Source organism: Acomys minous (assembly GCF_964271855.1).
Source record: "Acomys minous genome assembly, chromosome: 11".
NCBI classification, from domain to species: domain Eukaryota; kingdom Metazoa; phylum Chordata; class Mammalia; order Rodentia; family Muridae; genus Acomys; species Acomys minous.
The window spans coordinates 79,802,336-79,826,589 of NC_140492.1; the positions used below are offsets into that span (position 1 = coordinate 79,802,336).

General features: G+C 35.6%; 1 protein-coding gene across 5 annotated transcripts in view; it reads right to left on the reverse strand.

Annotated features, from left to right (window-relative positions):
- Positions 1 to 24,254, reverse strand: part of SLF1 (SMC5-SMC6 complex localization factor 1) — a 56,645-nt gene that overhangs the window by 24,484 nt on the left and 7,907 nt on the right. For 2 of the 5 annotated variants that reach the window (XM_084801931.1, XM_084801932.1), the window contains exons 2-14: positions 23,338 to 23,451; positions 23,096 to 23,171; positions 21,873 to 22,113; positions 16,513 to 16,675; positions 11,431 to 11,571; positions 10,092 to 10,241; positions 9,051 to 9,233; positions 6,799 to 6,933; positions 5,861 to 5,914; positions 4,699 to 4,857; positions 3,801 to 3,964; positions 1,748 to 1,876; positions 1,006 to 1,171 (exon numbers count right to left, since the gene is read on the reverse strand). In XM_084801931.1, coding sequence (XP_084658057.1) covers positions 1,006 to 1,171; positions 1,748 to 1,876; positions 3,801 to 3,964; positions 4,699 to 4,857; positions 5,861 to 5,914; positions 6,799 to 6,933; positions 9,051 to 9,233; positions 10,092 to 10,241; positions 11,431 to 11,571; positions 16,513 to 16,675; positions 21,873 to 22,113; positions 23,096 to 23,171; positions 23,338 to 23,451 — 1,875 coding nt within the window. The remainder of the gene's footprint in view (positions 1 to 1,005; positions 1,172 to 1,747; positions 1,877 to 3,800; positions 3,965 to 4,698; positions 4,858 to 5,860; positions 5,915 to 6,798; positions 6,934 to 9,050; positions 9,234 to 10,091; positions 10,242 to 11,430; positions 11,572 to 16,512; positions 16,676 to 21,872; positions 22,114 to 23,095; positions 23,172 to 23,337; positions 23,452 to 24,254) is intronic. The other 3 variants (XM_084801935.1, XM_084801933.1, XM_084801934.1) reach the window with 3 other exon arrangements.

A 24,254-nucleotide genomic window follows, 5' to 3' on the forward strand; every position in this document is an offset into this window, starting at 1 on the left:
TATCCTTTATTTCCTCCATTAATTTATTTACTCATTTATTTTACATCCTGATCTCAGCTCCCCTCTTGCCAGTACCCCCCATCATGAACTAATTTTTTTTTAAAGCACCATTCTTTAAAAGAGAATAATAAGAATAGGAAGGAAGGAAGGAAGGAAGGAAGGAAGGAAAGAAAGAAAGAAAGAAGGAAAGAAAGAAAGAAAGCAGGTACAGATGGAGAGATGGCTCAGCAGTTTAAGACAGCTGGCTGCTCTTTCAGAGGTCTTGAGTTCAATTCCCAGCAACCATATGGTGGCTCACAATCATGTACATGTGATCTGATGCTCTCTTCTGGAATGAAGGTGCACATGTAGATAGAGTATTCATATACATTAAATAAATTAAGAAATGCAATGATAAAAATAAAAAAAATACACTGATAACCAACTACAGACTTCACAATATTGGGCAAACAACTGCTCCTGGATATTATGTCTAAATGAGAGATGGAGAAGCAGCTGCTCTCTCAGGATTGTTACAAGTGGAAAAACGATGTAGTAAAAAGTAACATACTTAGGCTTAAACTTTTTCAAGGAATTCAAACCATAAAAGGAGGAGGAAAACATACACTACTCTGAAGGACAAAGTCTACCAGTATCTGCTCCTCAGATTGCTTCCAGAACATACCACAGATTTCAAGATGTACAGTTCCCCAAATCTATGGATGCTTAAGACTCTTATGTAAAATTCTGTGATGGCTGTATATATTTTAGATCCTTCCTTATGCTTCAAATCTTCTATAGGTCACTTATAGTAACTAATACAATATAAATGTTATGTACATGCTTGCTATACCATACTGTTGAGGTAATCATGACATGATAATCTGTACATGTTCAGTAGTCATGAAATCTTTTCTGAAGATTTTTATATGCATTGTGTGAATTCCTATCTGTGAAACCTACAGATAAAAAAGGCTAGCTGCTTTTGCCATAGACTGCCTTCTTTTGTATACTAATCCTACTTACATCATTAGACTTGCACTTTTCCTTGTGAGAATATATAGTCCATTCCAAAAGCATATTTACTGGTTTTGTCAAAAGTCCTGAAGTTTCACCTCCTGACCAAAAGATTTCATGAAGAATTGCCTTTTCTGTTACCTTTAGACTCTGAGAATCTGACCAGTCAAACAACCTAATGAAAATATAGACAAAAATTAAATTATTATTCCAATTTAATCATGGCAGTTATTAGACCAATTATGACAGGACAAGAACGCTAAGAATTTTTGAGAAAGGTAATAATATTAAAGATTAAAGATAGGATTAAAATACAGCACCACTATAATAAAGACAAAATATTACAAATGGCCTCATTGGCTGGGTATACCACGTTAAGTAAGCTTTGTGGAGGTCACTCCGAGAGCCAGTGCTGGCAAGGGAGAGTCAGGCAGGTCTTTGGGCCTTACTGCCACTGTTCTGTGAGCACCAGGACAGTAACAGACCCCGGCCCAGTTAACAGAATGGATGCTCCTGAGAAATGACTCTCAAGATTGAACCTTTGGTCTCCATATACATGCACACACATGTGCATGGATACATACACACAAATGTACACATAACAACAGAGAAAATGGTCTTAGTTCAATAAAAGTCAGTAATGGATACAGGCTGTAACAGGGCATTAGGAATATATATGTGTGTTTTACATTTGGAAGAATAAGAAAAATATGAACTGAAGAGAAAGAAAAGGAATATAAGCAACACTTACTTTTGACTCAAATTTCGTACTTCGCTTTCAAGTAAATTAAAGAAAAACTTGAGCAATGTAAGATGGACCATCTTTGAACCAATATTTTCTGATATTTGATGGCAGAAACCTTCATTGAAAAGACAAGACCTGAAAAATATGAACCCAACAATGTATTTTGTAAAAATAGTTACTGAATAATTTGTGGACAAAATATTTCTTTTTTTAAAGACTACTTTTACAATTTTAATAAAACCTTTATCAAACTTAAAGGAAGCCCAACAAAATTATTTTAATATTTTCTTCCTTTAAGTTTAAATCATGTCAAATAGAAATGATTTAGTTTTTAACACAAATCTAGTTTTCTGGTCTCAATATAATATTTAACAATTATCAATAACTCACTCCTTGTCCATTTCACAGATTGAAAGCAAAGACTCAGGAATTTCATCAAGTACTGTTGATGTAAATTATGAGTTATAATTTCAGTTTATATTACTAATTTTAGTACTCTTCCTTATCCATGACTACTTTCATTTCCACTACTTAGTAAAGGAGGGTAAATGGCTTCATAGTCAACAGTTTCAAAATTCAGTATTTTACTTGCATCTTCTGTCATAATCATATCCAGCAGAATTTTAAATGATAATTGCTATGTTATACTACACACCTGAATTTGGTTTGTACACACGAGGGAAGCACTGGTTAGAACAGTTGTACATTATGCCCACACAAGCTCACATGCACTTGTTACATAAAACATTTTCTTAAACTTTTTATGTGTGGATATTTCTGCCCGCAAAACTATCTGCCTGTGGAAATCAGAAGGTAAGGGGATTGGATCCCCTGGGAGTCAGAGGGCTGTGAGCTGAGTGTCTGAACTCTGAAGCCATCTCCCTGGAAGTCAGAGGGTTGTGAGCTGAGTGTCTGAACTCTGAAGCCATCTCCCCAGCCTCTGCTGAACATTTTTAAAGAGAAGGTAAGACCACTAATAAATTCCAAGGCTTATGGAGACAGAGTTGCTCATGGTATTCACTATTAACTCCACATTTTTCTATTAATTTCACTCTGTTGCTTTCTATTTCTGCATCCAGTTTCCTTATCTCTGTGTGTTTTTTTATGTGCATATGTGCTGATATCAGAGGTTGATGTCAGGTCTCTTCTTCAATCATTTGCCACCTTATTTTTGAAGTGAGGGCTGTCAATGAGCCCAAAACTCGCCGATTCAGCAACTCTCAGTGCTCTGTTTCCGCCGACCCAGTGTTATGATTACAGGTGCACGGTCACCACACCAATTTTAAAGACAGAAGCTCGGGGCTGGACTCGGGGCCTCATGCTCGTGTGCCAAGCATTCTGCTGTCCCAGGCTCCAATGTTTATATATACATGAGGCGAAGGGACTAAAGCTCAGCTCATTCACACTCATCAGTCTTGTAGATACTCTTCTTCCCGTTTATTTTGCAACAGAAACCGGATATGCTCTCAAGAAATTTACAAAGATCTAACCTTGGCCTAGTTTCTCTTTTCTCCCTTATATGAGGGACATTTGTGGATACAGAAATAAAGAAGTCTTCTCAATAAAAGACTATCAAGTAAAGTTATAGTAGGAGTCATAAAGTAATAAATAATTCAGCTGAAGAAAACAGGAGTCATGAAAATAGTCAGAAAACAAAGAAAGGCCTAGAGAGGTAACATATTTAATGACATATCTGGGAAACAATTAGTCCTGGTTAAAAATTAAAAATTCTAGTTATAGTAACAAAAAGCCTTAAAATAGGTATTGCATATGCTGATAAATATTTATGATTTTTGACACTTATATTCAATAATTTTTCTTTGAAAAATATATAAATTCATGATTTGGATAAATTTAACATTTGGTATTATTCTGAGTCTATTTTGTATACTTGTGTTTTTTTAAAAGATATTGACAAACATGATCAATATATGGCTTGTCTTTTTTGCAAGTTTTACAACCTAAAACACAGGTATTCATATTTTTCTAAAAGTACAGATATGCTTTCATTAAAACAACTATTAGAGACAATTAGCATCTTCACCATGAAATAACTCACCTTATAAGAACTTCCACTAGAGACCAGGTGCCTTTCATACAAGTTGGACACTGAAATAACTCTAAGTAGTATCTTAACATGGCTGGTGATTTCCAAGGAGGATGCAGATGAAGAAGAGCTGATAATATATGAAAATATCGACCAGAAAGTGCATCTATATTATCCTATTATTTAAAAATGAAAAATGAATAAATAAAAATAAAATTCTGTAGCTAAAATAGTTCCATCATTTAGTTTAGCTTAAGACTAAAGCAGCAATTCTAGCCTACTCTTCTGATCTACACATCGGAGAATACTAACTATTAGAAGTAGTATGTATAAAATTGTTGTGTCAGGACGACAGGGACGACAGAGTTCCCAAAGGTCATTTTAAAGGAAGTTAATGCGGTAACTCTTCAGATAGCAGCTTTGCTTGTCTTTGTAGTTCCTACAGCACAGTGTACACCGGTTACGGCATAACATCAGCATCCTGCTGAACACGGTAGATAACCTCTTTTCCAAAGCTGCACTGTTTCTCAGAACTACACTCATGTAGCCTGTATACCACAAATAAAGCGACTATTTCTGAAAGCATTTTAGATCATCATAATCTGGCAAAAAACAAAAACAAACAAACATAGCTATCATTTATTTCTCCTTTTTTAACTGGACAATATTTTCATATAATATATTCTTACCATCCATTTTTAAATATTTTTTTTGCAACAGAAAATGATTCTAGCTATTTTGAGAAGATAAAAAGCTAAGCCACTCAGAATAGTAACTAATAATAGAAAAAGTGGTAACTAATGGGTACTACACTTCCTAATAAAATAAATAAAAAAAACAAAACAAAATATTAATATTTTAGCATTAATTGAAAAAAAAAAAAAGGTCTAAGCACACAGGCTGTGCTTACCTGCAGCGTACTCTCTAGAAGGGCATGGAGAAGGCACACAGGAGGGACATAGTGGGCTTGCAGAGAAGAAAGCTCTTCAATGGCTTCTTTAAAGAACTGTCCCTCTATGAGGCTTTCAATTAAGTTTAATATTCCGCGGGGGAACTCTGCATTTTTAACCTAAGGAAAAACAATTGTATGTCTGAGTGAAGAAAAACTGAACTCGGAGATCAAATTTTGAATGAGTAAAGAACTCTGTTTCCTCATCTATAAGAATATAGACGCTTCCGTCCTTCCTACTTGACAGGTTGCAGGACTTCTGAACCTCTCTGGTCCGAAACAAATACTATGCATACTATATTTTATAACTAGAAGACATGTAAGTGTTATTAGCTGTTATACTAATTATTCTTCATTGCCTTAAGTGGTAAGATAAAATATTCCTCTAAAAGAAAAACTTAAAGAGGAACTGTTTGCCTTATAAACTTGAGGGCTTGAGTTTGATAACAGAACTCATATTTAAAACAAAACAAAAACAAAAACACGGAGTACATGTTTTTACCCCTAGTGTTAGGGGAGGGTAGAGGCTGGTAGATCTTTGCTAAGCCACTGAGAGACCCTGTTTCAAATATACAATACAGTTTTCCATTAAGTGCAAATTAGGGAATCATAACAATTGTATGGATGTATATAAATATAACTGAAAGGGTTTCAAAACATATTCCTCCTTAATCAAAATATTTTTAACAATGAAAATAACTAAGGTTAGTAGCTTATATATGTGACTGTGGAGCTTTGAAAGTTAGAGTGTTTAAATTAAATGGCATAATTTGTGACTCTATCTTGAGACTTCAAGATTAAAAAAATAAACATTTCTAATGACCACATGGAATAAAATAATCCATATAAAAGAATGAATAGTAATAAAGAAAATAAAATATTTTGGAGGTGTTAGAACAAGAATTTAAGACAAAAGTAGTAATTATGAGTTATGAAATATTAAAAAGAGTATATATGTCATCTATCATGAATATCATGTAAAATTTTATTTTTCTCAACACTATCAAAAGCTGTATTGAAAAAATTTTTCAAAAGAATAATGCTTCCCACCCCATTTCTGATTAGAAGTAGAACATTACTGTTTCTTTTCTGCCCCAGGCGCCATCAGTTCCCAGCCCCTTACCTCTACATTGTAGACAGGCTGTTTATCTATTCTAACGCACTTGTACCGGACAGCCTACACAACAACAACCATATAATCAGATTTAACAATTTAAGTTGAAAAATATATTTCAGCTTACAAAGCACAAAATCCTGCACAAACATTCAAAACACATTCAAGAACACATTAATAGCTATAATTAATTTGATACTCATTTTGGCTCAAATTAGTAACTTTCATCATTTCAGGCTAATAGCACTCTCATGAATAGAACAGTTCTATTGCCTCCTTAATTAAAGTAACTTCAGGTCATTTTCACTAGAAATCTCAAGTTGTCTATAGTCCTTAGCTCTTTAATAATTAAAAATATAAAACGGAGAGGCCATTTTATATAAGAGTCTAAAGGGGAGAAAAAAGAAAGTGAGTCAAGTTTTCTCAACTATGACATAAAATCTTCTTGTATTGTTTTAAAATATATGTACTTGTAAATTTTTATAAAAGATTATAGTGAAAAATATGTGTAACAAACAAAAAGATAACATCCTGACTCAAGAAAGTTCTACAAAGATACGCAATATACAAGCCAATGGAAACAGTATAAAAAAGTAACTGGCAAAGAAATACAGAAACTGTCCATGAAAGCTATAAAATACATTGAAGTTTCTTACTAAAAGGAGTTGTAAATTCAAAGAATAACTGTCTGGTTTCTAGTCTGGAAATATAAAGCTAGAAAAAGAGGAGCTCAAACTTTAACAAGAAAAATGTAAATCATCTATTTTTATACCCTTTTATTAAACTCAGCTGAGATGCAAAGGCTATAGTACACCTAGCTAGCCTGAAACACATTATAGTACATTATAGCAGTCACTAAACACCATGTTTCTGAATTAAAACAGCTCATAATTCAAACATACCATTCACTTGTATCTCAAAACAAAGGAAGAGGTTTAAAGCTTTACCTGAGCTCTAAATATGTCTTTGTATATCTGCTTCTTTAAGGCATTTTTTACTTCAGTTAGATCCACATTTGTCCTGACATCCTCGGTCTTTGATTCTTTGGCATAAACAGTAAGAAGAGAATTCTTCATTTCTTTCTGCATAAATGTAAAAACCTTTAGATACTGTTCTAAAGACAGCATTTAATACAGATAAAAGTACAAGCCTAGAGAAACCCACAACAATTTACTTGCTGTTTATATGTGATTTCTTTGTTTGGGTTGTTTTTGATCTCAGAATGCCAGGAAGTGCTGGACCACTGAGCTGTATCTTTAGCACCTCAAAGTATCTTTCATTTGACCCAATCATAAAGCCCGAGTCTAAACATGAAATTAATTTAACTCTTTGCACTTCTTATATACATAACCTGAAAGTAACTTTATATACTGCTTAAACATGCCTAGTATGTTTTGCTTGGCCCATAACATGAGGTGAGGCATAGATTTTTCTACTTTATATCAGAAGTTTTCAACATCACATGTCACTGAGAAACACCTGATTTTCAAGTATTTCTGACTTTTGATTATTGGATTTAGAATACTCTGGCTTGTAATACAAAATAAAGTTACACTTTAGGAAAAGCTTACGCTTTTAAAAATATGCTTTAAAAGACAATTTATTATAAATGGTTCTGTATTCCATCAGAGAAGAACAAGATTAGAAGCAACTTTCACATTTTAAGAGATTTTACAAACTACATATAAAAGTAGTGTGGTATTTTCCATTAAAAAACAAACAAACAAACAACAACAACAACACCCAGCCTCAACGGCATTCCCTCCAACAGCCAACAAATAGCTAACAAAAGGCCCCATACCAGACATGAGAAACCCTCTTCCGAGTTGTGCATGGCTGCCTTAGGGGTCTCCTAAACATAAGGCCTGCTCTCATTGGCCTTGGTTCTCTGCACCTCCATCAGGAGATAGATGCTAAGTCCCTATTGCTGAAGGCAACCATACACTACAGAAATTCTATGCAAGCCTCAAAAGGATGGAGGCAACTAATAGTCCTATCCAGCCATGAAACCTATGAACCACATCAACCAGGAGCAGGGCACAATAATCTTAAGGATGCAGTAGTACACATACCATGGTAGGCACCAAGAGCTCTCTAATTAGACTTAAGGCCCACTCAACAGGAGGAATATTGTGCCTAGTACTGGAAACCTACCTAACTACTCAGTGCTAGTGAAGTCAGGGTTACCGAAGAGAATCTATAACTAATTTCCTAAATCAGCATAATCCCTAAGAGCAATCTGTATTTGTTCTTATACCCATAGACAGGAGTAATGTTCACCCCTCACCAAAGAAAATTTCAATTCTCAAACAAAAAGGGACCACTACAGAAAACCATATGCAATCAATATGTAAAGTTGTGGAACTTAGTCCTAATACACACACCTACAAAACATACACTTAAGGCTCAGGGGACTTGGAGGAAGAGGTGGCTAGAAATACCTTAAGAGCCAGACGGATCAGAGTTTGTGTGAGATGGTGTCTCCTAGTAACATCAGAAGCTACATCCATGGCTTCACCAACATGACAGCCTAAGCATGAGCTGAACAATAGACATGCCAAACTGGATGGGGGCAAGCCCATGAAGCCGTAATCCTACAGAAAGAACTACAGGCAACCAAGGAAAGCTGGGAGTGAGAAAGCTGGCCTTCCCTAGGCAAATCACCTATCATCTAGTGTCAAAAGGTCAGCCCTAAAAGCATACATGCAATAAGTTCCATATGTGACTTTCACACAAACTCTGGTGCCCCATATTTGACCATGTCTCCTGGATGGGGAGACCTGGTGGCACTCAGAGGAAGGACAGCAGGTTACCAAGAAGAAACTTGATACCCTATGAGCATATACAGGGGGAGGTAATCCCCCTCAGTCACAGTCATAGGGGAGGAGAGTAAGGGGAAAATAGGAGGGAGGGAAGAATGGGAGGATACAAGGGATGGGCTAACAATTGAGATGTAAGATGAATAATTAATTAAAAAAAAAAAAAGAAATTCACCTCTGTTCTAGATTGTTGCTTCTTTTCCATTTTGTTTATGAAAAACAATTTGAGAATTATGATTAACCCAAATTTCCTTACATATTCATATGAAAACATTTTACTATAGTTAATTATAACATATACTATAAATATTATACCAAATCATGAGTTGTTGCTCAGTATATAAATTTAATATAGCAGGCAATTTTAAAAATCAGATTACCTGTCTAGGTAGTGAGGAGAGACCACACCACATATCCTGCAGCCTCACCTGATCTCTGTGATGCACATGCCTTTTCAAAGTACTTGAGTCATGGTCATCATCAGTTTTGTAATATCCTTTTTTGTTCTTTTTCCTCAAAATGTAGCTCCTTTTGATATTTTTATCTTTTTTCTTAGTTTCTTTCTGTATTTTGATCACAATTAAACAAACCAGAATATGAATTAAATGTTACAAAATCCAAATAAGCTAAAAATGGGGGTGGGGCAGGGAGTGGCTTACAACTTAAGTACAACACAGTAATCAATAGAGGCCTGCTCTATGCAACAGGAAAAGCTTATTCACATTGCAAGTGGATATACATTAGCAAATAAATGAATAACTAAAATGGGAAAACAGTCAAGAGTCTGTTTGTCCTCATAAGCAGTAACTTCATTCCTGGGAGTACACTCTCCACGAGAGCAATCCCTGAACATCTGTACCAAGAGTCACACAAGAGAATATTCACTGTTGTCAGCAGAACAGTTTGATAAAATAGCCAAATTAAAAAAAGAAAAGAAGAAAACCCACACACTTTTGTTATGTTCCATAACATTTTGTTATGGAACAAAAAATGCATGAAGATTAAAAGTGTAACACAGTCAAACAACAAAACATATATGTGAGGAAAATGTTCATAAATAGTGTGAACCACAAATGCTCATTAACTAGAGAAACAGTTAACTGTCATTTGGGACTCATCTAACTGGGAAAACTAAAATGACAAGCTAAGGAAGATAACACAAACTCTAAAATAAATACTTCTGGGTAAAATGGAAAAGATACAGTTAGGAAATGACACAGAGGAGGCTTAAAAACTGATATAACTGACTCTTTCCCAGGAGAATGAGTTCATACCCAGGGACTTGTCCCTTCCTTTCAAAACACTGCACCAATGTCTCACAATACTTCTGTTACATGTACGTCACAGGAAATTTCATGACTCGCATGTGTTTGGTTATTTAGAAAGGACTTATAAGAATATCTTTACTTGTGAAAATTTACCTGATTCTCATGTGCATGTCTTCTGAATATATTTCTCTTTTTAACAGATTTCATATCTTTTCTGAAGTCTCTAAATTTTTTTTTGTGATGTTCGCTCAGAACAAATCTATCATTAACATCTTCATCATGATTTTCCATCTTGTTCTGCATCTTTATAAAATTAGTTATACTTTGGGTTAAATATAGCTTTAACACAACTAATGTAAGTCACAATAAAATAATTCAGGAAAGCAGGCTTTATAAAACACACACGAGATTAAATTTAAAATGTAAAGTGAATTTTAATACATTCCCGTTATACAAAAAAGGCCATAAAACATATGTTCTGCTTGGCACATTTTATAAATAGTAAGTTACCAGATAGACTTAGTTAACTTGCTTATTTAATTCACAGTATGGAGTTTTACAAACTACTTTGTTTTAAATGTGAGAGATTTCTATGTTAATTTTATATACATAATAAATTTATTTTAATAACTTCCTTATCTTTTGCAAAAATTATTTATCCTCCTTTTCTATGTTTAATAAAACAGAATCAATTGTGACAACATCATCATTTTATATTCCTTGATATATGTAAAAACTGTTCATACTGAATTTAGAATGCATATTTCAGAAACATCAATTAAAAAAGCCTCTGACCAAACTTGCACATATGATCATAGAATGGAGTCTAAAAGGTCACATAAAATTTCCAAATTTCTTAGCATAAATATCAGTTTCCATTTACAGAAAAAAGTTTTAGTTTAGATTATTACTGAGTTGTTATAATTACTTAGTTATTGCTTTGATAAACATGAAATAGACATATGAAACATAGTATGAAATGAATATTTGCTTTCCTACAGTAGAGGCAATAATGCTTTTTTGTTGTTTATCACTAACGTCTGAAACACTGCATAAGAGCTGCAGCCTTCCTGTTTTTTTTGCTGTTGTCGGGTTTTCCATGTTAATACAAATTAATTTGTTTTAAACTTTTGTTCTATTCATTCAAAGCTATGCATTTGATTTTGGATCACTTATGAACAGAGTGCTCACAGGTGAGGAAAAGTCCTACGAGGCACATGCTGCAATAAGCACACAGAAGTTTTAAGTAATTAGCATGTGCTGATAATATAGTGTATTTGAGGAACTCTACATTTCTATAGGAATATCTACATTATTTCAAAAAGTACTAAAGCACAGACCCAAAAAATTTTTTCTAGTATGCTCAATTCACAGGCTAAAAATATAGGCTTGACATGTTAGCATTTAGAGACCAAATATTTCTATCAAAAGTGAGTCATTTTCTATAATTCTTTAGGAAAAATCAGAGAGTATCTAGCAAATAAGATTTTACCTGAGTTCTATATCTGTTCTCTCTAGCATCTTTCATTCCAAGAAATCCTGTGTCTTTCTTATAGTCTTTGCTTTTTTCTTGATTGCTGTGTTTGGTCCAACCAGAATTGATATAGGAATCTTCATCATTCTGAATTTCTTTCTGCATGTTAATAAAAAAAATTTTAGGCCATTAAATAATTATAGTAATATTATTATGTACATCTATTACATATATTTTATTGACTTCAACTTAATATATAATTGCATATTACGTTCTTTTTTCTTTCTTCTTTTTTTTTTTCTTTTTTGGTTTTTTGAGACAGAGTTTCTCTGTGTTATCTTGGCTGTCCTAGACTCTGTAGACCAGGCTGCCTTCAAACTCACAGCCTCTGCCTCTGGATTGCTGGGGTTAAACACCACACTTGGCTGCATTTCTTAGTCAAATAAGTCCTCCTAAAACAAAGGCTATTAAACACTGGCAAAATATTTTAAGGAACCAATACTTACAGCAAACTTTGCAAATATTAGTGATTTCTGTATGTCACAAAACCAAACAACTCTCCCCAAAGAATGTTTTGTCTAGGAACTACTATTTATTGAGGAATAAAGGCCAAAAATATTTTTTATAGCCTTGTAACCATTAACATTACAACTCAGATAGAAAAACTGTCCACTTATGGACAGAGTGTCTTGTCTAGTAACACACATCATCAAGGACAAACATATTCATACAGTCCTGTGCTAATTATAGCTACAATCCAGGGCTTGTGAGAACCCAGCAAGGAATCTATTGGCCATGAAAGCATGAAGGCCTGGATTCAGTCTCTAGAACCTGACAAATAAAACAGTCTTGTCTGTGGACACACACTTACAATTCTAGGACTTAGGAGGTGGAGACAGACAGGTTCCTGAGGCTTGCTGGCTAGCTGGCATAGCTTACTTGACAAGTCCAAGAAACCTTGTCTTAAGAAACAAAATTCAAAGAGAGAACAGAAAACACAAAACAAACCCCACAAAATAAACAACAACCTCAAAATAAAGGGGATGATTGCCAAGGAATGCTGTCCAAGGCTAACAGCTAGCTCCCACACTCACAAGCTGGCCTCTACACATACCCCTAAAAGGTACAATCTAGACTTGTCCAGATGATCTAAAATTGTCAAGTTGTGGATACACTGTTTACTTTTTCAGTCTTTTATTGGTAAGTTTTCTCATTTGCAAGATAATTCAGCACCTATCTTACAGAAAAGTAACAGAAAAGAAGATACCCTTACCTCCTTTTACTACAAATTGTCTTTAAAAATCTGAACTGAGTTCATATACCATCTTCTAAGTCTTTGAATTATATCCTTGTAACTGTACATATGATGGAAAACTGGCTAAAAGTAAAGGCAGGCTCATGATTGTTCCCATGATGCCATTGTGCAAGTGTCCATAGAATCACATTTTCACAAAAACAATGGAAGACAAACATCTTGGGCAACAATCACAATAGACTCTAACCCACCTGCCACACTGCCTCCCTTACTTGTGGGGCACCCTCTTGCAGGTAAAAGTCCCCCTCAGCAGGCTGTAATTTTGTAGTGTGAGAACAATCGTAAAGAGCAAGTGACTGAATGTCTTTATCAACTCAGAGAATTTAAGTAAAACTTAGAAAAATAAGAACGTCTCTCCCTCCATATTTATTAATCAGCCTAAGTTCATAAATAATATCTATTTTAAACAATTTGCAGCAAAAAACATTTTTTTTTCTTTTTAGACTCAAATGATTGAAAGAAGATAAATCCCTAAACCTACAACAATAAATGTTAAAAAATCAGGCCTAACTTCCTAAGTATTTCAGTTAAACAAAATACAAAGAACCATCTATTATAAAAAAGACCAGAAACACTATGATTACTTTTGTATCCTCGTCAGTAGCTACTCAGAGATCTACACATTAGGATGCATTATCCATGTACTCTAAGTTAAGGACTCTAAGAATATGTAAAAAAAATTAAGTTGAAATGTTTTATTATACAGCAAAAGATAAAGGACAGCATAAGGCTATGAGCTCCACTCCCCAGGCCAATGTAAAGAGTAAATTGAAAGAAACCACATGGTGTGGTTGTGCTGGCTCCACCTCACTGCTGCTGCTGCTGCTGTTCTTGGTGGTCATCCATGGCACTGGCATCACCAAAATGTTGGGATCCTGTGCTGCAACTGAGTTGTTCCTTCAGCACTAGCCCTTCCTAGACTCTCTTCAGGGACTCCAGTCCTGCTACACGGTGCCAAACCTCAGTTACTCTCCATGACGCCTTCGTGCCTTCAAAACCACTTCCACCTCGGTGACTCTTAATACTACCTAGTTTATCTGAGAAAACAAGGTACAACTTTGGCCACTTCTGGACCACAGCTTCTGTGTGTGACCCTGAGGAAACACTTGCCAGAAGAATTCACCTCATGATGCTGGAATCTTCTTAATCACAGCTGATTCTTCAGTCCCAGATGACCAGCATCCAGTGTCCCAATAAAGCAAAGGTTTTACTTTTTAGTGTTTCTGGTTTCTTGTTAATCTCAGTTCCAGCTGACTAGACACCACAGATTCTTCAAGAAAAAGGCCAGGCAGGTCTTTGCTTCCCTCTAAGAATTCACAAGTCCATCCTTCATCATCTGCACTACTTTCAACATTCTTATCTTCCAAGCTCACTGAGCTTTCAAACACTCAACGACATTTTTAGCCACAAGGTCCAAAGATCTTCCACAGTCCTCCCGAAAACAACATGGTCAATTCTGTCACAGCCATTCTCCACTGTCCTTACTATCCCCAAGCTGTCTTAGTTAGAATTACTATGGCTCTGATGAAAACCCCATGACTCTTGACAAAAAGCAACTTGGGGAGGATGGTTTATTTCACTTACAGTTCTGTATTATCAAAAGCAATGGGGGCAGTAACTCAAGAAGAACAAGAACCTGAAGCCAGGAGCTGATGCAGCTATAAACCTCGCATGCTCACTCCTCTGTATGCAATACCCTGCCTCTTGACTTAGGTGTACACAAAAGCCACAGTTCACTGCTCAACTGTATAAAACAAACACTAAGTTTCAGGAATATTAAGACATCTCCATCAGAGAGACCAGACTACCCAGTTCCCAGCTTTTCTGTGCCTATCTGTCTGTCTGTCATTTCTTTGTTTTCTCGATGCTCCCAGTGAGATACAAATCCCTACAGGTCAACATAAACTCTTCTCTGAACAATACATACCAATATTTTCTTCAATTTATTATTCATTAGATTTATAGAAATTATTTCATATATATTCAATTTTTATTCTTTATAAATGTTTGCTTAGCATCTACTAGGTTTGAAACACTGTTAGGTTTTTCACCTTATTTATTTTTTGGAAAGAAGTTCCTATCTAGTCCATTTTATGAGGTATAGTGCTATATATCAATGTATAACTAAAAGCCCACTGATTCAGAAAGTGCATTACTGAGGCATAAAGCAGCATCACAGTGGCAGTGAGAGTCAGCCTACCTTGTTTCTTTCTGATGTCTACCTTAGTTTCCTGTGTTGGATTAGGTGTAGACATACTCTACTCTCTAGGTTTAATTGTAATATCCCACCAAGGCATTTGTCACTGAATGAAAGAATTCATAAGACTGGATTATGAGATTAATGACAAGAAAAAGAACCTGAGGAGTCAAGTAACAAACAATAGTGTTTTGAACGCTTAGTTCTTAACACAGACTTACAGCTTTTCAAAAAAACAAAACAACAAAACCAGCGCCTTACTAATATGGCTCATCCAGGGCAGCCTAGTCTGGCAATCACCACGTAGCTCTGACTGGCTGTGGATCTGCGACCTCCTGCTACAGCTTCCCAAGTCCTGGGATCCTAGATGTGACACTACGCCTGGCTATACTTTGATTTTTTGGGGGGTGGGGGTTGAGAGGATCTTTCCTCTTTTCTTTTTGCGATTATAAAACAGTTGCATCATTTTGCCTTTCTCTTCCCTCCAGATCCTCCTTGCTTGTTTTCATGTTCATGGCCTCTGTTTCTCACTAATTGTTGTTACATGCACACATGTCTTTGTGTATATATTCCTAACTACAACCTGCTCAATCTGCATAATGCTACTTGTATGCATGTTTTCAGGGGTGACCATTTGGTATTGGATAAGTAATTGTGCTCTTCCTGGAGAAAAGTATTTCTCGCAATCCCAGCATCCCTTAGCTGCCTGTAGCTCTCTGTATACAGCTGAGGCCTAGTGGTTTTTCTCCCCATGCACTGTGGTATCCCTATTGCTGTTGCTCTTGTTCGCGTTAGATAGTCATGTTGATGGGACTGTACGGGTGAGTTCGTTTCAGTTGATTTTCTAGTACTTGCCACCAATGATTGAAAGCCATTCTCCCCTCCACCCCTTTAAAAACAAAAAACAAAAAACAACACTTTTTTCAAGACAGGGTTTCTTTGTGTAGCCTTGGCTGTCCTGAACTTGATTTGTAGACCAGGCTGGCCTCAAACTCAGTGATATACCGGCCTCTGCCTTCATGAGGCATGCACCATCACACCCAGATGAAAGTCATTCTTAATTGTATTTATATCTGAATTATATCTGATCTGTATGGAACATATACACACTTATAGTTATTATTCTACAGAGAACAACAACTGGTTATGAAGTATTTACATCCTTTTGGGCATTATAATAATCTAGAGATAATATAAAGTGTACAGGAAGGGAGAATAGATGCCATATAAATCCATGCTATTTTACATAAAGCGCTTGAGAGTGGAGCATCTGTAAACTTTGGTATCCAAGGGGGAGTCTAGAATCTATATGCTGGGACTTCATTTCACCCCTCTGGCATTTTATAAAAATAAACATTTAAAGCTGGGCGCAGTGGTGCACGTCTGTAATTCCAGCACTTGGGGAGGCAGAGGCAGGTAGATCTCTGTGAGGTTGAGGCCAGCCTGGTCTACAAAGAGAGTCTAGGATAACCAAGGATACAGATAGAAACCCTGTCTCAAAAAACAAACAAACAAGCCCCCCCCCAAATCCCACCACCCCCTCCCTGCCAAAAAACATTTTAAAATGTCTAATACTTATTTTGCTTACCTCTAAAAGAAAGTCTCCTAAATACTGAATTGGATAAAACGGAGCCTTAAAGTTCTCTTGTTCTCGCTCAGCACTGATTCTTGCACTACTGGCAATCACGTGAGTTATCCCACTTGAAGAATTCTTTGGTAAAATGACATCTGCTTTTCCAGCCTCCAAAACTCTAAATAAAAATGTTGATAAATGAAAAAGTATTAGAAAAATTGAGTTCATTTAGTCAATTACCAATTACTTCCTTACGGATAGGAATAAAATTTATTGAAAAAAAAATTATTCCTTTCTGTCACTGAGGACCATGGAAAGTTAGCACCTATAATAATTTCTTAAAATCTGAGATGTCTAGAATAAGTATTTATGAAGTATTCTTTTTATCTTTCTGTTTCTTCATAAGGGAACATTTTTCATGAACTGTGAATACTGAAGCAATTGATATGAACAAATCATAGCAATGAGCTAAAACAACATTCAGGGAGACAGCTACCCTGAAAGGCAAACTACACTTCCAAGGAGATCCCTGTGAACCTAAAATAAATATGCATGTACACGCACGTGCGCACACACACAGCTGCCACAACTCAAACAAAAGAATGTCTAGTCTTGCTGGGCAGTGGTCACACATGCCTTCAATCCCAGCACTTAGGAGGCAGAGGCATGGAGGCAGAGGCCTGGGCAGGCAGATCTCTTGAGTTCGAGGCCAGCCTGCTCTACACAGTGAGTTCCAGGACACCCAGGGCTACAGAGAGAAACCCTGTCTCAGGGGAAAAAAAAAAAAAGAGTCTAAGTTTTGGCTAGGCTTTGTAGTATACAGCTAGAATGTAGAATTTGGAGAGGGTGGAGAAGCATGTTTAAAGTTACCCTGGGGTGAAATGAATAAATTCTAAGCCAATCTAGGATATAAGTGAGATCCTGTTTCACCAAACAAAGCAAAACAGATAAGAGAAAGAAAAGAAAAGAAAAGAAAAGAAAAGCTTAAACTTATATTAAGAAACAGTTTTAATTAGGACTCAGAAGATTTTTATACCACAAACTCATTCAAATATGAATTGCTGTTTTTGCTTTTTAGGATCTAGAAGGCAACAAGAGTCAAATAATCTATAGGATAACAAGTTTTCTTAAACCTATGACAGAATCGAGAGATGAATTATGTTATGGAAAAGATTAGATACAGTAACTATTTTGCTTTTGCAGAAGAAAAGAACAGAAGAAAACACGGCAATGAGGTTCTGTTTTATAGATGTTTTGTTGTTGAGACAGGGTTTCTCTGTGGAGTCTTGGCTGGTCTGGACTCAATTTATATAGGTATATTTATCCACATATACTAAGGTGTATTTAGTTTCAAAATCAACTGAAAGATAATACTTTTTCTGTTGTCAAAAAACATTTTTCTCTAAGAAAGATCTAACCTGCCCCCCCTCCAAAAGAACCTCTGTCCCCAGAGTTAGGGTTGGGGCAGGGTTTTGCTTTTATCTTTCCAGGAAAATAAAAGCATCCAACTAGGCAATCCGGATACCATGGGACAAGTGAAATACCTCAAGAAAAAGACAGAGCATCAAGAGAAAATGTTCCAAGAAAAAGAGTAAATGAGCAGCCTCAAAGCCTGCTGGGAGCCCTGGGCTAGCACAGCAGCCATGCAACCATCTTCCCTGAATGGCTGCCCTCTCCACCCTGCACAACTGCCAGATGCAGCCAGCCAGGGTAGGCACTCCCCTGCCCAGGGTGGATTCACAAATGCTCGTCTCTGCTGCCCTCTACAGACATTGGTGGCAAATGGTCTTCATATGGTCCCAATTCAATTAAAAATTAAAGCTGGCTTTGGGGTTGGAGCGTGGTTCTTTCCTTGTCTAAGCCCACACATGCCTGTTAAAGGAAAATCCAAAATAGCTGTTGCATATCAGAAGAGCCACCTCATATGGGACACAGGAAAACAAAAAGGGCTATTCTATTGCCACTAATCCCATACTCTTTTAGTTTTCATTTAACTCTCTAAAACTTTTCTTAAGGTATAAATAGTATCTCAAAATCTACAAAGTTATTAAGTATATACAAACTTTCTTTTGTGATACTAGTAGTCATACAGAATACTAATTCTAGAAATGAGGTTAATCTAGCTTCTTGTATGTGTTTTCAGGTTTGAGCCTGAAGCAGGTAACTAGGAACAAACTGACATGAACGTTTTACACAACTGTGAACTAAAGAATACTTAACTCTAAGACTGCCAAATCCAACCAAAATGGTCAAAATGGGGAAAGTCTGGAAGACAGATTCATTATTGTAAACAGTTTTACTGTGTTTAGAGTTGAAACCTTTTCCTTTTATTTAGACAAGAAATTACATAGACAAGGAATGTTGCAGGATGTCTGATCATACTGTGAACACTGAGATTGTATATTTACTGGAAAAAGCTGTTTTTAGTTGTGGTGTGGCTCAGCCTTAGCATATCCTTTCACCTAAGAGCTTTCTGCTTGAATACTGCAAATAAGATTAAATAAAGTCAGCCATAAGTCAAGAGGCAGAGTAAGCAATCAGTTGTAATGAAGAGAACATTTGGATTTTCAAGAAAAAAAAAAACAAAGAGTGGGAGAGGAAGAGGAAGTCAGGGTGACAGACAGAGAGATATACAGGAAGTAGAAGGGAGGGGCATTGAGTCTGAAAGAGGTTGTTTGAGATGGTATGGGAGAGGGGGCATTCCTTCTGGGACATCTGCTGAGGAGGAAGGGTCAGTTGGTGCTTTCTCTGCCTCTTTGAGCTATCAGGCTTTTATCCCAGCATCTGGCTCCTGGCTTTATTCATAAAATTGAAAGATTGATATTTTGTTAAAAATAACATACATTTCTTGAAATATATGTCCTACCAAAGTTAAATAAAGAAAATCATAATATCAGTGAAACAGAAGCAGTAATTAAACCTCTTCCAACTGAAAAAGGCCAGGACCAGATGGACTCAGTATAGGATTCTAACAGATAATCAAAAAAGAATTAATGCCAATAATCCTCAAACATCCCCTCAAAACAGAAGGTGAAGAGATATTTCATAATTCTTAATGAGGTAACTATTACCCAATACCTACATCATACAAAGGACCAACAAAAACAAAACAAAAAACCCCAAAAACCTATAGAACAATCTCCCTTATGAACATAAACTCTAATAAAATACTTGTAAAACTGAATCCAAGAAAACACCAAAAAGCTTGTCTACCATTATCAGGCTGTAGGGATGGCTCAACATACATACACTGATAAATTTACTACACAAACACTGAAAGACAAAACCAAATGATCACCTCATTAGAGGCAGATACACATAGTGCACGCAAAGGAAGAATTAATAATGTTGAGAGCTCAACTCTCACAAAGCCAAGAAGGACAAAAGATTAAAACATAATCCCAGTAAAAGCCTCAACTTGCCTTTTAATTGAAATTCACATGCTGATTCTAACATGTAGAAATTCAAAGGATCCAGGTTTACAAAAAGTCTCAAAAATAGTAAAGCTGAAGATTCAAGCTAACTGATTCCAAGATGACTTATGAAGCTGTAGACAGTAACCAAACAGTGGGTTGATGATGGTGAGCAGCACTGAGTAGGGCTACCTGGAGCACAAGTTTTAGAAACAGACTACATATATAGCCCATGAGTTCAGCAACAGTGCCAAGTCCAAACAAACTGTACCCTACCACAATGCTTCTGCAAGGGACACTTCCTTATAATGTTCAATATAGATTTGCCATTTCAGCTAAAAATTTAATTTCTAGTTTTTTTTAAATGAGAAATGAATTAGGTCTACATGAATAATTATAATCAAATATTAAAAGCAGCCTAACTAGCAAAGTCAAAAACTTTCTAAATGGAGGTCTCCCCTTTTTCAGAAAAAAGGAAGTGGGGCATAGGAAGAGAAGAGGGAAGGTGAGAGGGAGGAATTGGGAGAAGAGGGAGGAGAAGTTCTTATCAGGAAACAAAACAAAACAAAACAAAACAAAAAACCTCCCAAATGTCCATCAAAAGGTAAATAAACAATAGGCTAAACTACATTCGTCCAGTGGAACAAAAAGTAATTTTTAAAAATGCAACAAAATAAATGAATCTCATAATTACAATACAAGCCAAATGATGATAGATTAAAGAAATATACCATATAAATAAACCTCAGACTATTTAAAGGATAGTAATAAGGAAAGAAACCACTGACTGGTATTTGTGGTCTAGAATTAAAAGTATAAGGAAAGATACAAGAGAATATTAAATGTTAAAGATCTTGATATAGTTACGCTAACATTACTGTATAAATTTCTCCAAACTCAGAAAAATGTACACTTAAGATGGGTACATTTCATTGCTCATAAATTATTTTGGTAAAAGAGTTAAGGTTCTAGCCTTGTTTTAGTTTTAGATTTTTTTTTTTAAGTCACAGAATACAGTTTAGGCAACCAAACAATCTTTAGGAAGACTCCTTTAAAGAGAAGGGGAGATGGCTCTGTGGCTAACAGCTTGCTACCTAAGCATGAGTACCCAGCACATCTCGACATGTCACGATCCAGGCACAGTAGTGCACATCTATAACTCTAGCATCGAGAAACTGAGACAGGAGAATTCCAAGGGCTTGTCCAGTGAGCTTAGCCTCATCAGCAAGCCCGGGGTTAGTGAGAGAACGCTGTCTCGAAAAATAAGGTGACGAGCAATGAGGAAAGATATGAGCTCTTTCCTCTGCAAATGCATACATGAGTACCAACACCTGTACACACACATTCAGACAAAAACTCCTTATAGTAAAAGTGAAATTAAATTATGATTGAGATAGCATGAACCAAAAGACAGTTCTATAAAAATCCTCTCTGATAATGAAATAATGGCAAAAGTTTAAGAATGCTCCAAAATTAATATTTCCTAAGTAGTGTTTTCTCTTTATTTGGCTTGAATTGGGCAAAAGAAATAACATGTCACTGAAGTGGAGATCAGCAGAATAATCAACACTCACCTATAGAACACATTTGTTTTATCAAGAGACTTATACATTTGTACACATGGCTCTTGTGAGCGATAAAGCCATGGGCACATGTCCATATGAGCAAAGCTGAATAGACACAGTGGGTTATACACACAGGTGTGCATAGAGTATGTGTATATGTAACAATAATGAAGAAGTCATCATTAACCACGGGAGTGGGTGCAGGAGGAGCTGGACGGAGGATGGGGGACAGCAGTGATGTAATCGCAGTGTTAAAGCATGAAGTTCTCAAAACGTTACTAAAATTAATTTCCCCGCTGTAAGAAAAAATATCTCATTTTGACTAACAATTGAATGTAAATATTATAATATAAACAAGAAGCCATTTACTGCTCAAATTTATGAACTCCCATCCTACCTTACAAGAGAGTCACTTCGCTTATCTGCCCTAACAAGGAGGACCACTTTCCATCTGTGGAAGGCTCCTGGAGCACCGGTACGTTTCAGCTCTTCACGCCATCTTTTAGGTGCAGATTGCATTTGAGGTGAATAATGGGAGTCTTTCTCAATTTTATATCCCCATTCATAAGTTGTTTCATCAAGCCATCTGCCACTTTTGGCACTATGAATTATGTAGTCCTTCGTTAATACCCATTTTCCTAGAAAGCAAATGAACTGTCACAAAAGAATTTTAGCTCTCCTAAGTGATAAACAGTGAGGCTCACACAGCGACTAAAAGCCGTCCCTTTGTACATGAGATTCTCATGACAGACTGCCAAGATTATTTAAAAATGAAAGCCAAGAGGCTTTCAATATCACTGAACATTGTATATAATATTTTCTATGCTGCATAGACATAATTCCAAATGCTCCTAAATGAAATATAAATTTAAATTATAAAATGTAACATTTCTTGAACTATATTTAGTAACTATTCATTTTTCTGGGTTAGGTTTATTTCCTCCTATACTAAACTTTTTAAATAACAAAATATTGTTATGCTATATTACATTTATTGTCAGTGAACTTTATAAAAACCATTATACTCTGCTGTTCATCTGGGCACCAATGGTCTTTAACATCAGAAACAATACATACTTTTGTTTGCAAAGGTTAGTAATGAACACAAAGGTAATGAACTCCTAAAAATTGACAGGACATCCATGATTGACTGAGAAACAACAAATCAATCACCATAGAAGAAAGCTATGGGTATTTCAGTGATAAAGTAGGATGATGTGTTTCCAGCAGAGACAGAGGGATAGCGAGTTGGAAGAGGGAACCATGCTTACTTGTAACAAGATATGACAGGTACCACAGGGCCTGCAGGGCTGAGGTCTACCAAAGCTTTATGGTTTGGGCACTTTGTCCCAATCTTTCTGTTAAGATAATCTTCTTAAATACATCATCTAAACTAAAGCTGTATCTTTGACAAAGTAGACATTTCTTTCTACCTAACATATATTTCATGTGTTAGAAAGTTTAATCAGAATAAAGCAGAAACCAAACAAATATTTTTAAAAATAAGGAAATAACACATGTGTATCTGATATAACCATAATATATTTCCAGAATTTTAAGATATTTTTCCTCTAACATGGAGTTTGCTTTTCAAGAGTTATAGAAAGGGAGTCTTCTTACCGGCTGCACATGCTGCTAAAAATTTTTCGCTCTTGCACAGGCGTTCAGCTATAAGATGTGTGCAATTTTTATATTTCTGGAGGGAAGAACCCGCATGAAGCAATGTTACTACAGTGAGACTTTCTTAATAATAAAAATTTTAATTCTTACAACATCAAAGGGAATTTTATAATACTTCAGCCAGTATTTTCATTCTACTTTTTAACTCTATGTCAAACACTTTAGTAAGTTCATGTACTCACCTCACTCTTAATAAAAGTGCAATCTAGTTTTAAAAGTAATTTGACTAGAGCTTCCTTTTCTTCCATCTTAAACCCTGTCATTTGGATGACATGTTTTGTGGCACCTTCTTCCATCTAGCACACACACACACATACACATAAGAGAGCAGAGGTTAAACATAATGCATAAGGTTTACTTATTTTTTCTTAATTATGAATACTAAAAAGCTAAAATCATGAAACATATTAAACATATAAAGCTTAATTGTAAATAATGATGTTAAATTTAGTTGCTAATATAAAAATCAGTTTTAAGTTATTTTCTCAAAACCTTAAAGTGAATTTTTGTTTTAACATTGAAAGCTTGCAGAATGATATTACTTTTCACTAAAACATACTGTTGAATATGATATGATTCTTCATACAATAATAAGAGCCCATGTACATAGGAGCATACTTAGTTTTGTAGCATGAGTTTTTGTTGAAACTTTTTCAAACAAGTGTACTTGTGAACAATGAAACAATCAGTTGCATGGCGGTTTTAAAAATGTGTACAAAATTAAAGAATATATACAGGTCACCAAAGTTACAGAAGAACTCGTATTTCCACAGTGTTTGTATTAAATAATTTGAGAGACAGGTACCAGATAAAATGACTCCAACTTTTGTGTTCGGCCTACATTTTTAATTTCTTCCTCTCTCCCCACCACACACATTTTGCATATATATATGCATATATGTGTATATATGTGTTGATCATATCACAATACATCTCTTTGTGTCTGTATTAATTTTATCAAAAGGTAAACTGAAAAACCACATGGTTTATTTGAAGTTTATTTTCATGGGACCTCAACTCATATGAAATATAGTTCACAAAGTACTTTGTATTTAAGGCATTACCTAATCCATAGATTTTTCTAAACAGAATATACTTT